Raw genomic sequence first — 22,210 nt, forward strand, 5'->3', positions numbered from 1 at the left:
TATATGAAAGTTAAAATCCCCCATTAAAACCACTCTGCCTTTACTGCACGCTTGTCTAATCTCTGCATTTATACAATCTAGCACTTCAGTGCTGCTACCTGGAGGCCTATACACAACTCCCACTACAGGTTTTGATCCTTTCCTATTTCTTAATTCAATGCTTAAGGGTCTCCACTGTCTGCTTACCTCTCTTTAAGTCCTCTCTTATCATTGAAGTGACTTCATCCTTAATGACTGAGGCTTCTCCTCCCCCTCTGCCATTTTCCCTATCTGTCCTGTAGACCTTATAACCTAGTATATTTAGTTCCCAGTCCTGACCGTCTTGCAGCCACGTCTCAGTAATGGCTACCATGTCATACCTTCCAATTTGAACTTGTGCCTGCAGTTCATTCAATTTATTCCTTATACTCCATGCGTTTGTATAAAGAACACTTATTTTTGCCGCACGCCCTAGCCTGTCCTTCAGCACTGATGTTTTACTCACATGTTCCTTATTTCTCTCTCCTGGTTTAATCACTTTACATCTTTTAATTTTCCCTTTACCTGTAGTACCTAAAGCACAATTTCTGACTGCTATTGTAGTCTCTCCCCTTTTGTTTGTTTTTGAACTAGTATTTGTACTGCAGTTGCCCCCGGAGACCACCCCCCCCCCCCACGATCCCCCATTTACTAGTTTAAAGTCCTTGTGACTGCCCTATTTATCCTCTCCGCTAGGACCCTGGTCCCAGATCAGTTCAGGTGGAGTCCATCCCAACGATACAGTTCTTTCCTGTCCCAATACTGTCCCTATGAAATGGAACCCCTCTTTCCCACACCACTCCTGTAGCCATGTGCTTACTTCCCTAATCAGCTTATCTCTACACCAATTTGCACGTGGCTGAGGTAATAATCCAGAGATTATAACCCTTGAGGTCCTGTTCTTTAATTTAGCTCCTAGTTCCTGCCACTCCCCAAACAGAACCTATTGCCTACTCTTCCCTATATTGTTGGTCCCAACATGGACCACAACACCTGGATCCTCCCTACTCCCTCTCCATTATCCTTTCAAGCTGGTTCGAGATGTCCCTTACCCTGGCACCAGGTCAGCAACATACCATGTGGGACTCTTGATCTTGCTTACAAAGGATGCTAGCTGTCCTCCTAATTATAGAATCTCCTACAACTACCACATTATGCTTCCTCTCCTCCTCCTCCTCCTCCCCCCTTAAAACAGCCTCCTGCTCCAAAGTGCCATGGTCTGCGTTATTGCTGTCCTTCCGACAGTCTTTATGCTTATCCTCACATGTAGCAAGTACATTGTACCTTTTGGGTAGGATCAGTCTCTGTGGATCCTCGTTCCCTTTCTTACCTGGGTTCCCCTTATTTTGCACACTATCAGTCACACCAACCCCTTTCTGATCCTGCACCTCTCTACGAGGTGTGACCGAAGTCTGGAGAAAACTGTCCTGCTACTCCTCCCCCTCCCTTATGTGTCGGAGTGTCTCCAACTCACATTCCGGCACAATGACTCTGAGCCAGAGAGATTCGAGATGGAGACATCTCCTGCTGACGTGTTCGCTCGGGACAGTCTCGCTGTCCACAAACTCCCACAGACTGCAGTCCAGACACACAACCTGCTCTGCTATATCGTGGTCTAACTTTATTTAATTTAATTAGTTAACGTCTTTATTCAACGACTCTTTATAGTTATATTAATTAGTTTAACTAGTTCAGTTATAAATTTATTAAAGTACGTTATAGTTTTCCGCTCCGAGTTTAAACCACTGTCCTAGTTTAGAGAGAAAAAACGTTAATACTCACCAATCAGTCACCCTTCGTCACAGACCTGAAACGTTAACTCTGTTTCTCTCTCCACGGATGCTGCCTGGCTTGCTGAGTGTTTTCAGCATTTCCTTTTGTTATATCACTCTGATTAAGTTTGGCCTAAGCTCTCTGCACTACTTAAAAGGCAGGCGTTTTGTTGCAGAAGCACCTCATTGTCATTGTGGGGAAAGCCATGGCCCAACGGCCAAGAGAAAGATCGAGGAGATTTTCCGATGCAGCACTGGAGGCCTTGGGCCTGCGTTTCAAAGACACCATCAGGCCCTCTACCCACAGGGCGGCAGGAGGCCTTCCAGGCAGAACAGCAGAACACTGGGAGGAGATAGCTAAGGCTGTCGGTGTTGTCCCCAGCACCTGTGGCGCAAGAAGTTTGATGACCTCACACGAGTGGTCATGGTGAGTGAATGCATCTTCAAATGCCATATCCCACCAGCTGCACCACTAGCCTCACACACTGCTCAATGCACCACACCCCATCACTCACCTACCAACAATCTCTAGCAATCACCACTCATATCTCACAATCATAGCTTCACCTCACCCTCAGACACTTACCACTGTTGCAAGACTCACATCCATCCACATCTCACACCTTGCACACACTGCCAGCTATTCAACCATGGTAGGCACATCACTCAAACACATTGCACCTCACTCACTCACACACTTCCCTTTCTCTTGCAGGCGAAGGTGGCTCATAACCGCCAGAAAAAGCAGCAGACGGGTGGAGGGGAAGCCCGTCTGCAGAACCTGACAGAGCTAGAGGAAGCAATGCTGGAGATCTTTGGAGGGGCTGCCACTGAGTCCGTGGCGAGCGGCGAAGTTGAAAGCATTGCTGATGATGATGGTATGCTCATACCTAACCCATGTTCTCACATCGCACTTTCCCCATATCCCATAACCTGTTCTCACTTACAAGCTGCTGACGGTGTATGCATGGACATCTTGATTCCACCCTCCCACCTCACCATAACCTGACCCTTGTGACTTTCTCCTTTCAGATACCCAAGAAGTTCCATCAGCACAGACAGTCCCCGAAGTCATGGAGGAGGAGAGTGAAGGAGAAGAGGCACTGTCACTGCATCTGACACTGGCAGACACCAGCTCAGAAAATGGCACTGCACGGATTTTAGAGGGTGGAAATAGGTGGGATCTGCACGTGGTGAGTCTGCACGTACGAGTGGGCTGCAGCCACGCCGGGGGAAAGGGTAGCTCGGGTGTCAGCTCCCGGAGGGCGAGTTTGCGCTTGAGTTCTACTGCATAGGACTCGGATGATGGCGGCCTTCAAAAGTTGTGGAGGGTGCAGCAGACCACCACGAAATGGGACACGTATACTGGAGGGCTCCTCCCGAGCAGTCAAGGCAGTGGAACCATTGCTTGGTCTGCTCGATGAGCTTCCCGGTGGCAGCATGGCTCTCATTATATGATTACTGGCCATGAGTGGTGGGATTGCGGAGGAGAGTCATCAGCCAGGTGCAGAGCGGATAGCCCTTGTCTCCGAGAAGCTACCCTCGGGTTTGATAAGGTGGCTCGAAGATTATTGGCACACGGGACTGGCGCAGGATAAAGGCATCATGACTGCTGCCAGGATAGTGGGCATTCACCATCATGAGGTGCTGGGTGTGGTCGCACGCCAACTGCACATTAAGAGAATGGTAGCCTTTGTGGTTATGGAACATCTCAGGATTGGTATGCAGCACCCGCAAAGCCACGTCTGTGCAGTCAGTGGCGTCCTGCACCATGTGGAAGCCCGATATCCTGACAAAGCCACATGTGCACTCCTCCTGCTTCTCTGTCTTCAGAGAGAAAACATTGAAATGCCTTCTCTTGATGTGGAGAGCCTCTGTCATCCCGGATGCAGCGATGGATGGCGAACTGGAAGATGTTAGCTATGTCTCCTGTTTTAGTCTGGAAGGATCCGCTGGCAAAAAAATTGAGGGCCACAGTCTCCTTGAAGGCCACTGGCAGCGCCGTCGTTGTCCTCTCTGAGGCTGCCGTTCTGGTTGCAGGAGGTGCCAGAGTTCTGTACTTACCTCCTTGGTGAAGTGGAGCCTCTTAATACACAGCTCCAGACTCAAGTGCAGTTAGGAGAAGTGCTCTTGGAAGACCCTAGGTGGGTAAGGCCTCCTTCTGAGAGTCCTCCTGCTCCTCCTCATCCTCCCTCTGCGAGCATCTTGTCCTCTTCTCCTCTGCCTCCACTCCATCTCTCTGTCATACTTGAGCGCAAGGGGGACTGCAAGTAGTGCCCCCATGACTAGGAGCAAGTGGTGTGAGCAGAAGCTTTTAAATGAGAATTAAGGCGTTCTCCACTTGCAGCAACACTCACTGCAACGTCACTGACTTTAAATAACTGCAGAAAGCTCCAAACTGTTGCACAAACTTACACAGAGCTAGTAAAAATGAAAAAGCAAGTCAGCTGCAAGTTGTTGATGACCCTTTTAAATAGCGTTGGTGGGGGGTCCTTCCTGCTGTTTAACGCATGTTCAGCTAGTCGTGATTTGGAGAGGGTGTTAAAAGGAACGGCGACATCCAAAATGGCAGTTGCACACTCATTGACATCACGCTCTGCCTCATTTCCACATCTGCGACGAGCGCAGGCAACAGCAGCACTGGTGACCTGCCCAAAATGGCGGCCGCCGTGGGACTTACCGAAAGTGGGTGGAAGCGAGGCCGCCATCATTTTCTCAGAAAATATATGGAGGAGTAAATTTGCAGAGAAATTACAGAGAGATGCAAAAACTATGGAGTAGTGACAATAGGGGACTTCAACTATCCTAATATGGACTGGGATAGTAATAGTGTAAAGGGCAGAGAGGGGGAAGAATTTCTGAAGTGTGTTCAGGAAATCTTTCTTGATCAGTATGTTTCTGGACCAACGAGGAAGGAGACATTGCTGGATCTGGTTCTGGGGAATGAGGTGGGGTAAGTGGAGCAAGTGTCAGTAGGTGAACATTTAGGGAACAGTGATCATAGTATCATAAGGTTTAGATTAGCTATGGAAAAGGACAGGGAGCAATCTAGAGTAAAAATACTTAATTGGAGGAAGGCTAATTTCAGTGGGATGAGAACGGATCTGGCCCAGATAAATTGGAATCAAGGATTGCCAGGCAAAACTGTAGTGGAACAATGGGCTGCCTTTAAAGAGGAAATAGTTCGGGTACAGTTGAGGTACATTCCCACTTTGGGGAAAGGTAGGGCAACTAAAGTCAGAGCTCCCTGGATGATGAAAGAGTTAGAGGGCTGGATTTTGTCAATGGGGAGCTTTTGGAGGCGGGACTCCCATTTGTCGGGTTTTAGTCCCACCTCCATCGACTTGTGGCCAACCCACACTATTTTCCCTTGATTGACCTCGTTAAGCCCGCCCAGCAGGCTAAACAGGCCAATTAAGGGAAAGCCGGTTACAGGTGACGTCAGCGAGTGACGTTTCATCTGTCAAGAGCTTTTGACAGTTGAAATGTCATCATTTGACAGCTCTGTGAAGCTCAAACACTGACAATCTGTCTTCTTAGTTGAGTCTTTACTCAAGACTCAATTAGAAAGTCTTCCTGACCAGAAAGCAGAAGGCTGCAGCTTTTGACAGTTCAGTGGTCATTCTGCTTTCTGTGCCGGTGAGCTGATTGGTACCCGCCCCCAGATTCTGCCATTTTCCCAGCAGTCCCGCCTCCAAACTCGCCTCCCCAGGGCTGGCAAAATCGCCCCCAGAGAGTACGATGAATCAATAAAAGGGGGCGTATGACAGATGTCAGGTATATCTGAGAATACATCTGAGAATCGGGCTACATATAGAAAGTCCAGAGGAGAACTGAGAAAGAAAATAAGAGGGGCACAGAGAGGGTATGAGAATAAAATGGCAGCTACCATAAAAGGTAATCCAAAAGTCTTCTATAGGCATATAAATAGTAAATGTATTAAGTACAAAAGCAAGGAAGTTATGATGAACCTGTATAAAACACTGGTTCGGCCTCAACTGGAGTATTGTGTCCAATTCTGGGTACTGCACTTTAGGAAGGATGTGAAGGCCTTAGAGAGGGTGCAGAAAAGATTTACGAGAATTATTCCTGGAATGAGGAACTTCAGTTATGTGGATAGACTAGAGAAGCTGGGGTTGTTATCCTTGGAGCAGAGAAGGTTGAGAGGAGATTTGATAGAGGTGTTCAAAATCATGAGGGGCCTGGACAGAGTAGATAGAGAAAAATTGTTCCCATTGGCAGAGAGGTCAAGAACCAGAGGACACAGATAAGGTGATTGGCAAAAGAACCAACATTTTTACGCAGCGAGTGTTTAAGATATGGAATGCACTGCCTGAAAGGGTGGTGGAGGCAGACTCAATCACAGCTTTCAAAAGGGAGTTGGATAAGTACCTGAAAGAAAATAATTTGCAGGGCTACAGGGAAAGGGCAGGGGAGCGGGACGAGCTGAGGTGCTCTTGCAGAGAGCCCCCAAAAGCTCGACGGGCTGAATGGCCTTCTTCCATGCTGTAACCATTCTATGGGGGAGAAATTCGTTTGGTTAGCCCCTCCCTCTGGGGGGGGCGCTAACGACTTACAGTCCGGGCGCGGCGATGTTAGCGTCGCCGGCGAAATTCACCTGGCGGTTTGCGGTGACGCTAACCACTACTGCCACGATCAGCTGCACATCGCCCTGATAGCACCCCCGACCAGAAATTGATTCTCGCCCCCTATCTCAATGCCTGCCTCGAGGAATGACAGGTAGAGGATGCTGTTTGCTGTCAGCTGGGAGCTGGAGGAGCACTATTTAAAGGCGTGCACTTCCTGCTTTTTTTTGTCAGAAAACAATGCTGCCTTGTCACTTTGACAGAAGCTGACAGGCGTTTTGAGCCATTTGAGGTTTTCCTGCTTGAAGGAGTTTTGCTCCTGACAAAAATTTATCAGGTTCATTTGTCTTACTTTTGACACTGCAACATTTCCAACACTTAATGGAGGCTGTACTGGCACGGGACCTCGCCCTCCAGCTTCACCGTCCAAGGCAACGGAGGCAGAGAGAAAGATTGGAAAACGTGGCCAGAGGGAGGCAGGCCAACAGGGCTCTCAACAGGAGACCATCCCCTCCCAGGGTATTTCGTGAGCGGTTCTTCTACATTCATCTGTCAGAGGAGCAGTGCCTTAGAAGGCTCCGTTTCAGCAAGGAGGTGGTCACTGAGCTCTGCCACCTCGTGTAGCCAGAGCTCCAGCCTCAGCTCAGGACCAGGACATCTCTCTCAGTGGCAGTGAAGGTCACAGTCGCTCTCAGTTTCTACGCCAGCGGCTCCTTCCAAGCTTCAACAGGGGATATTGCAAACATTTCACAGTTTGCTGACCATTGCTGCAACTGGGAGGTGACAGATGCTCTGTACAGAAGGAGAAGGGAGTACATCTCATTCCCCATGACCAGAGACAAACTGCATGAAAGCTCATGTGGCTTTGCAAGGATAGCGGGCTTCCCCATGGTTTAATGCGCCAATGACTGCACCTACGTGGCATTGTGGGCACCTCATCCCAATGCAGAGGTGTTCCGCAACCGCAAAGGCTACCACTCTCTGCACGTGCAGTTGGTGTGTGACCACAGACGGCGCATCCTCCTCGTCAATGCCCGCTATCCTGGCAGCAGCCACGATGTATTCATCCTGCGACAGACTGGTGTCCCAGCACTGCTCTACCCACCACATGAAGCTCGCGACTGGCTGCTCGGAGACAAGGGTTATCCACTCGCCACCTGGCTGATGACACCCCTCCGCAACCCCAACACTCCTTCTCAGCGCGCATACAATGAGAGCCATAGTGCCACCAAGAACCTGATCGAACAGACTATCGGCGTGCTAAAGCAATGGTTCCGCTGCCTTGTCCGCTCTGGAGGAGCCCTGCAGTACTCCCCCGATCGGATCTCCGTTTTCATAGTTGTGTGCTGCATGCTGCACAACCTGGTCATTCTGAGGGCCCAGCCATTGCCACCAGGGTATTGGTGGACCACCTCAGGAGGAGGAAGAGGGACAGGAGGAGGAGGAGGTGGTAGTGGAGGAGGAGGAGGAGGAGGAGCAGCACCAACATAGGAGGGAGCCACTCAATGTCGCTTCTGCAAGGGCCGTTCGTGAACGCCTCATAAGACAGCGCTTCCAATCAATCAGATAGCAAATGGCATTTGCACAGAACAACCACATCATTACAGCCAGCTCGCAGCCCCTATCACTGGGCAAAGCTCAAATGAGAAACATCACAAATGTGCTACGTCGAAATAAACATTTATTCTGCACAACTCTCTCTTATCAAACACAACCAATAATAAACAAACACAACAATTTAGCAACAAACAACTGGTTCTTAGCAAATGGAACTATTTGTTACTGTACTGTCCTCCCTACGTGTATGTGTCTGTACTCAGTTAGACAGCCAGCCAAACTCCTTTCAATAACGACATGGGAGTCAGGATGTAGCGTCCAAGCTCCGGTGTTTAATAATGCCACACTTGCATGAGGCCAATGAAACAATACAAATCAGTTGCATTGGGTTGGAGTAAAACTGAGAAAGAAAAAAGAAAGAAATGCACCTTGTTACATGCATGAGATATAACTAACATCTAAACATGAATATGTAATGAAACCATTCAACTCACAGGCAATGCTTTCGAAGGCGTAACAATGTAAGATTACAGCGGATTAACTTGCAGCACGCTCCATGCTGATGTGACCTCTTTGTTTGCTATCACTATACTACTTCCTGTTGAGTGACCCTACTGGCCATTTCCATTTACTGCCACCTACTGGCGGCAACAAAATGAAACTCCTGCAATTATAAGGCAGAACAGTTACCAAATTCAACAATATATTTACAAACACATCAACTTTTAAATACACACACCCCCCATTTGCTATTTACATTTTATTTACTGGGTCTTCCTCCCTCCTCTTTGCAATTCCCCCCTCCCAACCCTACTGTTCCTCCATAATGGGGCCCCAGTGGCTGCAGCAAGGCTGGTGGAAGGCTGCTGAGTATGGGAGCCAGAGACTGCAGATAGCCTTGCAGGACGCCTTTGACCAGCTCTGGGCCTGGAGGGCCTGGCTGCAGACTGCACCAACTCAGCATGGGCGGCAGCGGTCTGGGATGGCTGGGTTACAGGCGGTGGCAAGTGCAAAGGCGGAGTGGCAATGGTGGGAGCAGGAATGCTGTCATCCTGAGAGAGGACAGCACCTTCCTGCTCGACCGACACACTGCCACTCCCCCGGGGCAGTACCTCAGCATCCGGAGCAATTTGATCGAGCACAGATTGCTGGCCTTCTGAGGCACCGTGAGATCCCCGGTGGACAGTGGGCGACCCAGCAACAATGGCAGCAGTCAGTGCTTGCGTGGCATCAATCTGAGACTGCATGAGAGCAGTCTGAGATTGGATGTTACCAACCACTGACTCCATTACAGCACTAAGCCATTGCGTTGCCTCGGCCTGTGCTGCAGTAGCTGCTGCCACCTCACCCATGACACGCGGCATGAGGCCTGGGTCCCCACGGTCTCTGCGAGTCAACCATCCTCTGCAAAATGTCAAGGATGGGCTCGAAGGTTTGCGCAGAGATGACAGCTGTGCTGGCGGCAGACTCCTGCATGCTCCTAGCCATTGATTGCATCCATGCTCTCGGGCACCCTTGCCATTGCACCCATGAGCTCAGTATGCATACTCACCGCCTGTGTGGCCATCACCTCGACATCGAGGTACTCATCTGAGTCCTGTGCAGCAGAACTCATGTGTGCACTCACCCTCCAGGGAGATGGCCCCGGAGCTTCCCTTTCCCCATGGCGTTACTGCAGCCCGCTGGGTCCCGGAGCTTCACCCACATTAGAGCCATTTCCTCTGCTCCCCTCCAGCGACTGCATGGCCCCATTATCGGATGTCTCGCCCTAGGGAGACACAGGCAGTGAGGCTCCGGCTTGGTCTTCCTCCTCCTCTCCCGCGTTGCTGCCACTGGGAGGCTGTTCAGATGGTGGCTCAAGGCACAAGAGTGGGTTTATCATCAGGGGAGGGGAGCAGGAAGGGAGCTCCTCCAGCTGTGTAAAGGGATGCAGCTCCATCTGACCTCCTCCCGTGCGTTGCTGCTCCCTCCTGTTATGAGCAAGCTTGGCCTGCAAGAAAAAGGACAGCGTATGTGTGAGTGTGCAAGCATGTGTTTGGCAGATGTGCCTACCATAGTTGAATAGCTGTTAATGTATGCAAGGTGTGAGATATGGATGTGACTTTTAGTAAATGGGCATAGTTGGTGGGTGAGTGCTGGGGATTTGGGGGGAAAACTCAGTTGGTTAGCACCTCCTGTTAGCGTTTCCAGGGGACGCTAATGGGGCGCTAGGAACCTAGCACCCGAGCGCACTGATTTTAGCGCCGCTTGCGAAATTGACCAGTCGTTTTGCGGCGGCGCTAAACACTACCGCCACGATCTCCTGGAGCCGCAGATCGTGACGTCAGTCGTGTGTGCAACACCCTGGTAGCACCCCGGACTGGATATTGAGTCACGCCCCCTGCCTGCCGCTAGGAACAAGAGGTAGAGGGGAACGTTTTCAAGTCAGGAAGGGGCTGGGGACTTCCTGCCTTCTCTTGGCGGCAACATTTTTGGTACATGCAGGTTGAGAGGGAGAGAGACTTCTGGAGAGATTTAACAGAGTTAACATTCCAGGTCGATGACCCTTCGTCAGAACTGGAAAAAGCTGGAGACCGAACAGTTTTTTAAGCAAATGCAGGGGCAGGGAAAGGGGAGAGGGGAGGAAAGAACAAAAGGGAAGGTTTGTGATAGGATGGAAGGCAGGAGAGATTAAGAGACATTAGAGATGGTGCAAGGCAAAGGGACATGTAATGGGACAAGTTAAGAAGCAAAAGATGGCGCTAGATGAAGTGTAAATGGCTCTGGCAGAATGAAAGATAGCTGCCATGTGGGAGAGAAGAAAAAAAATCAAAAAATTATAATGAATAAAATAAATGGAAAAAAAAGAATAGGGGCAGAGGTTATAGTCTGAAATTGTTGAACTCTATGTTGAGTCCAGAAGGCTGTAAAATGCCTGATCGAAAGATGAGGTGCTGTTCCTCGAGCTTACATTGAGATTCATTGGAACAGTGTAAGAGGCTGAGGACGGTGAGGTCAGAGTGGGAGTGGAGCGGAGAATTAAAGTGACAGGCGACCGGCAGCTCAGGGTCACCCTTACGGACTGAACGGAGGTGTTCCGCAAAGCGATCACCCAATCTGCGTTTGGTCTCCCCAATGTAGAGGAGACCGCATCATGAGCAGCGAATACAGTATACTAAATTGCAAGAAGTACAAGTAAATCGCGGTTTCACCTGAAAGGAGTGTTTGGGGCCCTGGACAGTGGGAAGGGGGAAGGTATAAGGGCCTGTGTTGCATCTCCTGCGCTTGCACGGGAAGGTGCCAGGCGAAGGGGAAGGGGTGTTAGGGATGATTGAGGAGTGGACCAGGGTATCGCTGAGGGAGCGGTCCCTTCGGAATACTGAAAGGGGAGGTGAGGGGAAGATGTGTTTGGTGGTGGGATTACGCTAGAGGTGGCGGAAATGGCGGAGGATGATGCCTGACCTGCTGAGTATTTCCAGCATTTTCTGTTTTTATTTCAGATGCTGCCTGACCTGCTGAGTATTTCCAGCATTTTCTGTTTTTATTTCAGATTTCCAGCATCTGCAGTATTTTGCTTTAGTGGAGAGATTTAACGCTGTCCTATGGAGTTTTGGCCCTCAGCAGCACTTTTGATGTTCCTAAGCGCCGAGCTCTTTTCCTGGGTCTATCCATTAGTGCTTCCAACACAATTGCTTTAGAGGTCTCTCCAGGCCGAGATTCAAGGCTGCAATGAGCAGGGTGTGGCTGGCCAGCAAGATGGCCCCCCCCCTTAAAGAACTGAACAGCACCAGTCTGCCTGGCTTCCATGGTAACTGACATCGCCTGCACTTCGGTAGCGCTCTGAGGTAGCGCCTCGCTCCCCGATGTTTGCGCCTTAAGAGAGGTGTGTAGCGCCTGATTTAGTGCTCAAATCACCTCCAGGGTCGATAGAGGCGAATTTTGCAGTCGGAGACAATAATTAGCACCGGGCACTAAACTTTGCGCCTGGCCGATATTAGCGTTCAAAAATGGGCGATACCCAATATTTCCCCCTTTGTGGTTTATACTGTCTGTGCACCGAGTGAGGTTGAGATGGTGGGATGTCGAGGTTGTTGAAGCATGTACTCACCCTGTCCACCTGAGTGAGGTCGTTGAACTCTGTGGCATTGGGTGTGAGTCCTGTGGACCAGGCTTCTGGCCGAGATGTACTGGGCCACCTCCCTCCACATCCTTCTGAACTCCTGGGGCAATGGCCTCCTGCCAGGGTCTCGCAACAGCTCTGACAATATCAGACACTAAGCACATGACAAATCTTTAGCAGGAATAGCCCATTGGGAGACTAGGCCATCTTATGTCTACAATATTTTTAAACTAAGTATACTTTAGTCATTAGGCACTTTATAGCATTCCGGACTCAACATTGAGTTCAACAATTTCACATCATAACTGGAGATCCCATTTTTTTGGACAGTAGCTATTGGTAATGATTCTGCTATTGTTTACACCTCTTCTAGACTATCTTTAGTTCCTTTACTTGGCCTATTACCATCTCCTTTTGCCTTGCCCCATCATCCCTTTTGTCATTTAATCTCTCCTGCCTTCCATCCTATCACATAGGTTCTTTCCTCCCCTCCCCCCTTCCCCTGCCTCTGTACTTGATTAAAACCAGTTCCATATCTAACTTTTTCCAGTTCTGACGAAAGGTCATTGACCTGAAACGTTAACTCTGTTTCTCGCTCCACAGATGCTGCCTGACCTGCTGAGTATTTCCAGAATGTTCTTTTTTTATACTTATTTTTTTATTTTTAAACTGACGTAAACATTCCTATTACCGGCTCTGCTCTCCCTCTTCATTATTTAGGTCTCCTGCGTATCCTGGATATGCAAAGCACTGGCTTTACTCAGAATAAGGTGCTGCTTTGTCATTGAAATTGCAGATAGTGAAAAGTTTCATTTTTTAATATGATCTTTGATACTAAATAATTTAATAGCATATTGTTTGTAAAATAAATTTAAAATTAAACGTGAATGAGCTTGACCTAGCTTTATGTTAACAGGCAGTTAAGATGAAATTAATTCTACTGAGCTGTGTGATCCTAAATGTTATCTGGAGAGATATCTCTACACCATATCAGTGTTTCTCAGTCTTTATTACATTTTATGATATGAGTCTGCTGGTTAGAGGCAGCCTGAAAACAGATTTTGTGCAATGGAACATCACTGATGCGAGTTCAGGAAGATCAGCTCTAGTGCTACTACAATGCAACATTATTTTTATTCCTTATAATGTATTCAGAATCTAAATATTTGTTAGAGGAATAATTTTGAAGTGAAAATAATAATGGAACTCAGCAAAAGCAGATTGGAATTGTGCATGTGCCATGCAGCTCCATTTAAAGTGTTATGAGACTCAGTTTCCACACTAGCACTTGGGAAATATCATGTGTTGTATAGTATATGGTATAAAATGTTTAATTAGTTTATTTTGAATTGAATTACTAAAGGCATGTAATGTTTCTGATTAGTTTTAAATTTGTATCTTTACTTACAATTACAGACCTCATTGACTGACTGGCTAATCATCATTTTAGGACTTTGTGCACTCCTGCTCATTAATTATTCTAAATACAGTACTGATGCTAATAATGATTATTACAATAGAAAATGACTAGGAAGGCTGAGGGGTGGTGATACTGCTCAAAGTTATGCACAGCACTATAGTACAAAACATTCTTTAATCTAACATTGCATTGTTATAAGATTAAATGCCACATGATATCACTAGTTTCCAATAGTACATACCTTATTTTAACTGTTAATTGTTTGCAAATCACTAAGTTTATAGTTTCAACTGCAAACATGGCTAACAGATTTTGTTTCTTTTTCAGTAACTGTTTAGTTACATAATCCGATTTCATGACATGATTTGAGGCTGTGATCGATCAGCTCTAATGTATAATTCTGGTGATATTGAATACATTTTCTTCTGTTTTAATGACAGGACAACAGCTGAATGGAGATGTGCTAACATGGTACCTAAAAACATCAAAGTTAGCACTGGCTTTAGCTGTAATTGGCAGCACCCCTCCAGGGAAGAGCAGCAGAGAGTATGCAGAGCACTTGGCCAAAACCTTATGTCAAAAGGAGGTAGAATGGAAGCTAAAGGCTGAAGCTTGGAAAGCTGAAGTATTACACCTACGCCAAGAGTTGTTTCTAAGTCGAATGCAATCTGTAGCAAGGTCAAATGATAGTATTGGTAAGCATGTCACAGTGCTCCATGTAATTAGCATCTTAGTTAATTTAGTTCTGTTACATTTATCTTCATTATATAAGTTTATTTCAGTTTGGAAGAACAAAACATTTTTGTTAGAAATTTGAAATGATTTAATATTGAAGATCCACGCACCTTTTTGTAGCTTTATGATGTGTACATTTTTATTACATCTGGCAGTCTAAAAATGAGGGAGGTGCACATAACAAATTTCATACAGAAGGCATTGCCCTACAGGATTGTACAAACCATTCAAAGAATAGTCAATTTGTTAAGAACATGAAATACACTAAAAGCACTAAAATTAAAGCACCCTGTTTTCAAAAACACAAATTATGTTTATAATCCAATATAAGTTTATGTTCTTTTTAAATTGTGTAAATGTTTCATTGAGAAATGTATGCTTACATTAAACTGTTGAAAAAGACATAGGGAATTTTCAATGCAAAGACAAAAATAATTTGTCTTAGCATTAGGGTGAATTGCTTACTATCACATAGTAAGGATTTAGGACAAGAATGAGTTGCAGGGATTGGTAACTGATACCCCGATAACTGGTCTCACAAGTTGAACGCTGGGGACCAAAGTTGCAGTGTTGAATGATACTAGATGACCTACATGATGGGGGAACCAACAGTTTTAATCTTTCTTTCATGTACTGTATATAGAATTATGGCTGATTGAGGGTGGGGGATGGTTAATGTGGGCATAGTTTTGTGACTTTTACTGCTTTATGAAGAATTGTCTTGCCTGACTAATTTCAGAACAAAGCAATTAACCTGTCCCTACAAAATCTACTGGAGGGCTACATTCTAGATTGGGTCCAGTGTAGATTTAGTTTTCACCATACTCATCACAATGGTCTATAGCAGAGAGGGGGTAATTTGGTGACACTCCATTTCCAACATGTTAGCAGGGAGCATGGTAACTGAGATAAGGCTATAACATTATAGCCCTGATTTTCTCACCCAACTTCGCTGATAATGAGGCTCTGTGTGGGAGCAGAGCCTCAAAAAATTCCCCACAGTGTATTTCTCCAATGTCTATACAGAAAAATGTAATATTAATTTCCATGACAATAATTCTCTGATCTGTACACGTCCCTTCATAAAACATGATTCATTGATTTGTTTAATGAGCAATACATTTTACTGTAATTATCCCAATTATGTAAAAATCAAAAATGGATATAGCATCACTCTTCTAGTTTAATAGGCCATATTATGGTATCATTGGTCTGCTGTTTCAAATGTAATAATGCATATCATGAACTTGGTGAATGATGAGAAGAACTAGATTTGCCCTGCATGCCTTATGTTGTACATCTCTAGCCTAAGTGGAAAAGGACATCTGGATGGATTGTTGGCTGAACTTTGTAGCTGACTGTGGAATATTTTATTGCTGTATGGTAGCGGAGAGAAAGGTTCATCAGAACAGCACTTGTGACAACAATATGTCCATTTCCAAACAGCACTTGTGCTAACAATATGTGCAGTAGCACAAGTCAGCTCTCGTGAAGGTTGTATTTATTGAAATGTTCCTCTTCTAATTTAACTTGGGCATCGCAAAGTATTGGCCCAAATTTTGCAGTCAGTGGAGAAACATAGAAACATAGAAACATAGAAGATAGGAGCAGGAGTAGGCCATTCGGCCCCTCTAGCCTGCTCCGCCATTCAATGCGATCATGGCTGATCATCCAAATTCAGTACCCGGTCCCTGCTTTCTCCCCATACCCCTTGATCCCTTTAGCCTTAAGAAATATATCCAACTCCTTCTTGAATATATTTAATGAATTGGCCTCTACTGCCTTCTGTGGTAGAGAATTTCACAGGTTCACCACTCTCTGGGTGAAGAAATTCCTCCTCATCTCTGTCCGAAAAGGCTTACCCCTTATCCTTAGACTGTGACCCCTGGTTCTGGATTCCCCGACCATCGGGAACATCCTCCCTGCATCTAGTCTGTCCAGTCCTGCCAGAATTTTATAAGTTTCAATGAGATCCCCTCTCATTCTTCTAAACTCCAGCGAGTATAAGCCCAATCGACCCAATCTCTCCTCATACGTCATTCCTGCCATCCCAGGTATCAGCCTGGTGAATCTTCGCTGAACTCCTTCCATGGCAAGAACATCCTTCCTCAGATAAGGTGACCAAAACTGCACACAATACTCAAGATGTGGTCTCACCAAGGCCCTGTACAACTGCAGCAAGACAGCCTTGTTCTTGTACTCAAACCCTCTCGCTATGAAGGCCAACATACCATTTGCCTGAAGTGACGGCATTCGCCGCTGATCTCGAAGAAAGTTGCCCACAAAGAGCTAGCGATCTCTGTGGCATCGATTTCACCTTTCCCAATGTTAATTTGATTCTGATGCCAAGGCTACGGGATCTCCAGTGTCCAACAACAGCGATAACGTCAAGCAGGCTAAGTAGTCAATCACATTGAAGAATTCTCAGACAGCAAACTAGGAAGTAAAATGCACTGATTTTCCTTCACTTTTTATACATTTCACAGAGAATGAAATGAAGATTGGGACATACACATGGGATTATGGTAGAAGCTGAAATATCATAAAATAAACATTAAAAATTATTGTATTAAAAGTATGGATTTTTTTTATCATAATGGAAACATTTGACATTCCACAAATATAAAATTAGTTTTCCTGGGCCAGAGCAGTTGTTCAGCAGTAATTATGACTTAGTACGTCGTTAAAAATGCAGTTACACCTCACTGAACAAGGCTTAACTTTTTAGGTGATTTTTAACAGTGATATTACAATGTAAAAGGAGAAGTGATTTTTCAAAGATTGCCTTATGTGGGGACTTCAGCCGCGCGTCCTGTGGAGGAGCAGGGAATCACTGACCGCAACCTCTGGATTTCTGTGTTTAATTGCCTATGTGCTGACGCCAGAAGTTGCTGTCAGTTTCACAGGGTAATGACGGCGAATGCTGACAGTTTTGCCATCATTACAATCGCAAAATGAGGGCCATTTTAAATATTGGAGTTGGAGAGCCATAATACATTAAAAAAATACAATTTTTACAAATGTTTGACTTTTAATTATTTTTTTTCCAGGAGCTGACGCTGCTTTCTGTCTAGAATTTCCAACTCAAGATCTTATGGGATTCAGGAATGAGTCTACTCATCTAGAAGATTCTGGTTGTGATATATCTAATGGGCAAGGATCGGATACTCAGGACCTACTAGCTAATCATAGCCTGGGATACCTTGATTCTTACTCACTAACTAGTGAAAAAAATACTGCATTAGTGAATTCCACATTGCTGCCTGCTGAATCAAACATTGCCAGAAGAGAGGAATTACATGAGAAAGAGAAAATGCTCAATTGTCACACTCAGTTTCTACAGAGTTTAATAAGAATTAGAAAGGTCGCAACTAACAGAACTCCAACAGCAGAAATACTGGCTGTAGGCAGTGACTACTCAGTAGTGACAGATTCAGTTTCACATCTTGCAAAGAGTTTGCTGGTTTTCTGTACGAAGCCTGGATCTCGACCCTCAGCTTCTTTGCTGATGGAAGCAACACAGACTCTCGTCTGCTTAATACATGATGGTAAATTGCCAAAGCTGGTCCTTGCGCAGTGTATCACGAGGGTGGAGGAGCTTGTGAAGGAGTTGGTGAAAATCATTTTGGACAACACAGAAGTAAATAGGGTAAGCACATTCTGCATACTGTTGCGTTCCTCTTGAAAGTATCTGCATTTAACCAACAAAAAACTTCAGCTTAACCAACACTGTGTATGAGGATTTTCCCTTGTTATTGTTTGTTCCAAGTACCAGTACATATTGGAGGGGCATTTATCTTAAGGGACTTGGGGGGGGGAAATGTGGTTGATTAGCGCCTCCTGTTTGCACCCTAAGAGGGCGCTAACGGGGTGCAAAGCAACTAGCACCCGGGCGTGGCAATGTTTGCGCCGCTTGCGAAATTGACCAGACATTTTGCAGCGGCGCTAAACACTACCGCCACGATCTGCGCCCGCAGATCGTGACGTCAGTTGAGTGTGCAACACCCCGGTAACGCCCCGGACCGGATACTGAGTGGCGCCCCCATCCTGTCCGCCTGCCGCTACCAACGACAGGTAGAGGGGAACGTTTTGCAGTCGGGAAGGGGCTGGGGGAGCGCTAATTAAAGGTGGCCTCTTGCTGCCTTTTTTTGTCGGAGACATTTTTGCACCACGCATTCTGAGAGAGAGAGATTCTGAGAGAGAGAGAAAGACTTTTGGAGAGATTCAACGCTGTGTGAAGGAGTTTTGGGTACTGAGCAGCACTTTGCAGGTTCTTTTTGATTTGCCCTTCCTTGCATCAATTTAGAAGAGACTTTGGGGCTGCACTGATTTGGGGTGTCGTCCTGCGCCTGCAGAATCGGAGGCATCAGAGACGTAGACAGAGAGTGGGAAACATGGCCAGAGAGAGGAGGGTCAAGAGGCCTCTGTACAGGAGACCTTACCCTCCCAGGGTATTCCGGGAACAATTCTCCTACATTCATTTGTCTGAGGAGCAGTGTTTGCGCAGGCTGCGCTTCAGCAAGGAGATGGTCACTGAGCTCTGCCACCTGCTGCAACCGGATCTGCAGCCTCAACTTAGGACCAGGACGTCTCTGTCGGTGGCAATGAAGGTGACAGTAGCTCTGAATTTGTATGCCAGCGGCTCCTTTCAAGCATCTACTGGGGACATCGCCAATATCTCCCAGTTCACTGTCCATTGCTGTATCCAGGAGGTGACAGATGCCCTCTATAAAAGGAGACGCCAGTACATCTCTTTCCCCATGACCTGGGCCAAACACCATGAACGCGCATGTGACTTTGCTAGGATAGCGGACTTCCCCATGGTGCAGGGCGCCATTGACTGAAAATGTAGAGGTTTTCCAAAACCGCAAGGGGTTCCACTCCTTAAATGTGCAGTTGGTCTGTGACTACACATAGCTGATACTCACCGTCAATGCCTGCTATCCTCACAGCAGCCACGATGCTTTCATCCTGCGCCAGACTGGTGTGCCAGACCTTTTCCAGGCAGCGCATCAGTCAAGTGGTTGGCTCCTTGGGGACAAGGGTTATCCACTCTGCACCTGGCTGATGACACCGCTCCGTAACCCCAACACCCCTGCCGAGCTGTGGTATAAAGAGAGCCATATCGCCACCAGGAACATTGAGCAGACGATCGGCGTGCTGAAGCAACAGTTCCACTGTCTGGACCACTCAGGAGGAGCCCTGCAGTACTCTCCTGAGCGAGTCTCCCTGTTCATAGTTGTGCTTCACAACCTGGCAATCCTCAGGACCCAGCCAATGCCAGCAGGGATTGGTGCACCACCGGAGGAGGAGGAAGAGAAGGAGGAAGAAGAGGAGAAGGAAGAGTAGGAGGAGAATGTGGAGGATCAGCAGCACCAAGCTGGGAGGGAGGCCCACAATGTTGCCACTGCGAGGACTGTCCGTCAACAGCTGATAACAAACATAGAAACATAGAAGATAGGAGCAGGAGCAGGCCATTCGGCCCCTCGAGCCTGCTCCGCCATTCAATGAGATCATGGCTGATCATCCAAATTCAGTACCCTGTTCCTGCCTTCTCTCCATATTCCTTGATCCCTTTAGCCTTAAGAAACATATCCAACTCCTTCTTGAATATATTTAATGAATTGGCCTCTACTGCCTCCTTTGGCAAAGAATTCCACAGGTTCACCACTCTCTGGGTGAAGAAATTCCTCCTCACCTCTGTCCTAAATGGCTTACCCCTTATCCTTAGACTGTGACCCCCGGTTCTGGACTCCCCGACCATCGGGAACATACTTCCAGCATCTAGTCTGTCTAGTCCTGTTAGAATTTTATAAGTTTTGATGAGATCCCCTCTCATTCTTCTAAACTCCAGCGAGTACAAGCCCAATCGACCCAATCTCTCCTCATACGTCATTCCTGCCATCCCAGGTATCAGCCTGGTGAATCTTCGCTGCACTCCTTCCATGGCAAGAACATCCTTCCTCAGATAAGGTGACCAAAACTGCACACAATACTCAAGATGCGGTCTCACCAAGGCCCTGTACAACTGCAGCAAGACATCCTTGTTCCTGTACTCAAACCCTCTCGCTACGAAGGCCAACATACCATTTGCCTTCTTAACCGCCTGCTGCACCTGCATGCTTACTTTCAGCGACTGGTGCACAGGATGCCCAGGTCTCGTTGCACTTCCCCTTCTCCCAATCTATTGCCATTCAGATAATAATCTGCCTTCCTGTTTTTGACACCAAAGTGGATAACCTCGCATTTATCCACATTATATTGCATCTGCGATGCTTCTGCCCAATCACCCAACCTGTCCAAATCATACTGGAGTTTCTCGGCATCCTCCTCACAGCACACACGCCCACCCACCTTTGTGTCATCTGCAAACTTGGAGATATTACATCTAGTTCCCTCATCTAGATCATTTATATATATTGTGAATAGCTGGGGTCCAAGGACCGATCCCTGCGGTACCCCACTAGTCATTGCCTGACACACGGAAAAAGAGCCGTTTATTCCAGCTCTTTGCTTTCTGTCTGCCAACCAGTTCTCTATCGAAGTCAATACCTTACCCCCAATCCCATGTGCCTTAATTTTACACGCTATTCTCTTATGCGGGACCTTATTGAAAGCCTTTTGAAAATCCAAATACACCACATCCACTGGTTCTCCCTTATCTATTTTACCAGTTACATCCTCCAAAAATTCCAGTAGATTAGTCAAGCACGATTTACCTTTTGTAAATCCATGTTGACTTTGTCCGATCCGGTCACTTTTTTCCAAGTGCTCTGCTATTACATCCTTTATAATGGACTCTAGCATTTTCCCCTCTACCGACATCAGGCTTACCAGTCTGTAATTCCCCGTTTTCTCTCTACCACCCTTTTTGAACAGTGGGGTAACATTAGCTACCCGCCAATCCATGGGTACTATTCCTGAATCTATCGAATATTGGAAGATGACCAGCAATGCATCTACTATTTCTAGGGCCACTTCCTTAAGTACCCTAGGATGTAGATTATCAGGCCCTGGGGATTTATCGGCCCTCAATCCCATCAGTTTCCCGAACACCATTTCCCTACAAATACTGATTTCTATCAGTTCCTCCCTTTCATTAGACCCAATGTTCCCCGACATCTTTGGGAGGTTATTTGTGTCCTCCTTTGTGAAGACAGAACCAAAGTATGTATTTAATTGGTCTGCCATTTATTTGTTCCCCATTATAAATTCCCATGATTCTGACTGCAAGGGACTTAACGCTTGACTTCACCAATCTTTTTCTCTTCACATATCTATAAAAGCTTTTACAGTCAGTTTTTATGTTCCCTGCAAGCTTACTCTCATACTCTATTTTCCCCCTCTTAATTAATCCTTTTGTTGAATCCTAAACTGCTCCCAATCTTCAGGTTTACTGCTTTTTCTGGTCAATTTATATGTCCTCTCCTTGGATCTTATGCTATCCCTAATTTCCCTTGTTAGCCACGGTTGAGTCACCTTTTTTGTTATATTTTTATGCCAAACTGGGATGAACAAATTCTGTAGTTCATCCATGTGATCTTTGAATGTTTGGCATTGCCCATCCACCGTCAACCCTTTGAGTGACATTCCCCAATCAGTCCTACCCAACTCGCACCTCATACCATCGTAGTCCCCTTTATTTAAATTCAGGACCCTAGTCTCTGAGTCAACTATTTCACTCTCCATCTTAATGAAGAATTCAATCATATTATGATCGCTCTGACCCAAGGGGCCTCGCATAACAAGATTGCTAATTAATCCTTTCTCATTACGTAATACCCAGTCTAAGATGGCCTGATCTCTAGTTGGTTGCTCGACATACTGGTCCAGGAAACCATCCCGTATACACTCCAGGAATTCCTGCTACACAGTATTGTTACTAATTTGGTAAGCCCAATCTATATGTAGATTAAAGTCACCCATGATAACTGCTGTGCCCTTATTGCACACTTCTCTAATTTCCTGTTTAATGCCATCCCCGACCTCCGCATTACTGTTTGGAGGTCTATATACCACTCCC

The 22,210-nt window shown here is 46.5% G+C and overlaps 1 protein-coding gene across 1 annotated transcript in view; it reads left to right on the forward strand.

The window, feature by feature from the left end:
* The first annotated feature begins 2,592 nt into the window (after nt 1-2,592).
* Nucleotides 2,593-22,210, forward strand: part of mei4 (meiosis-specific, MEI4 homolog (S. cerevisiae)) — a 796,394-nt gene continuing 776,776 nt past the window's right edge. Inside the window, exons 1-3 of the mRNA XM_085977979.1 lie at nt 2,593-2,668; nt 13,893-14,147; nt 17,238-17,836. Of these exons, the coding sequence (XP_085834105.1) occupies nt 2,593-2,668; nt 13,893-14,147; nt 17,238-17,836 (930 nt within the window). The remainder of the gene's footprint in view (nt 2,669-13,892; nt 14,148-17,237; nt 17,837-22,210) is intronic.

This window comes from Somniosus microcephalus, chromosome 3 (genome assembly GCF_052327205.1).
Source record: "Somniosus microcephalus isolate GS21.2 chromosome 3, FLI_Smic_1.0, whole genome shotgun sequence".
Lineage (NCBI taxonomy): Eukaryota > Metazoa > Chordata > Chondrichthyes > Squaliformes > Somniosidae > Somniosus > Somniosus microcephalus.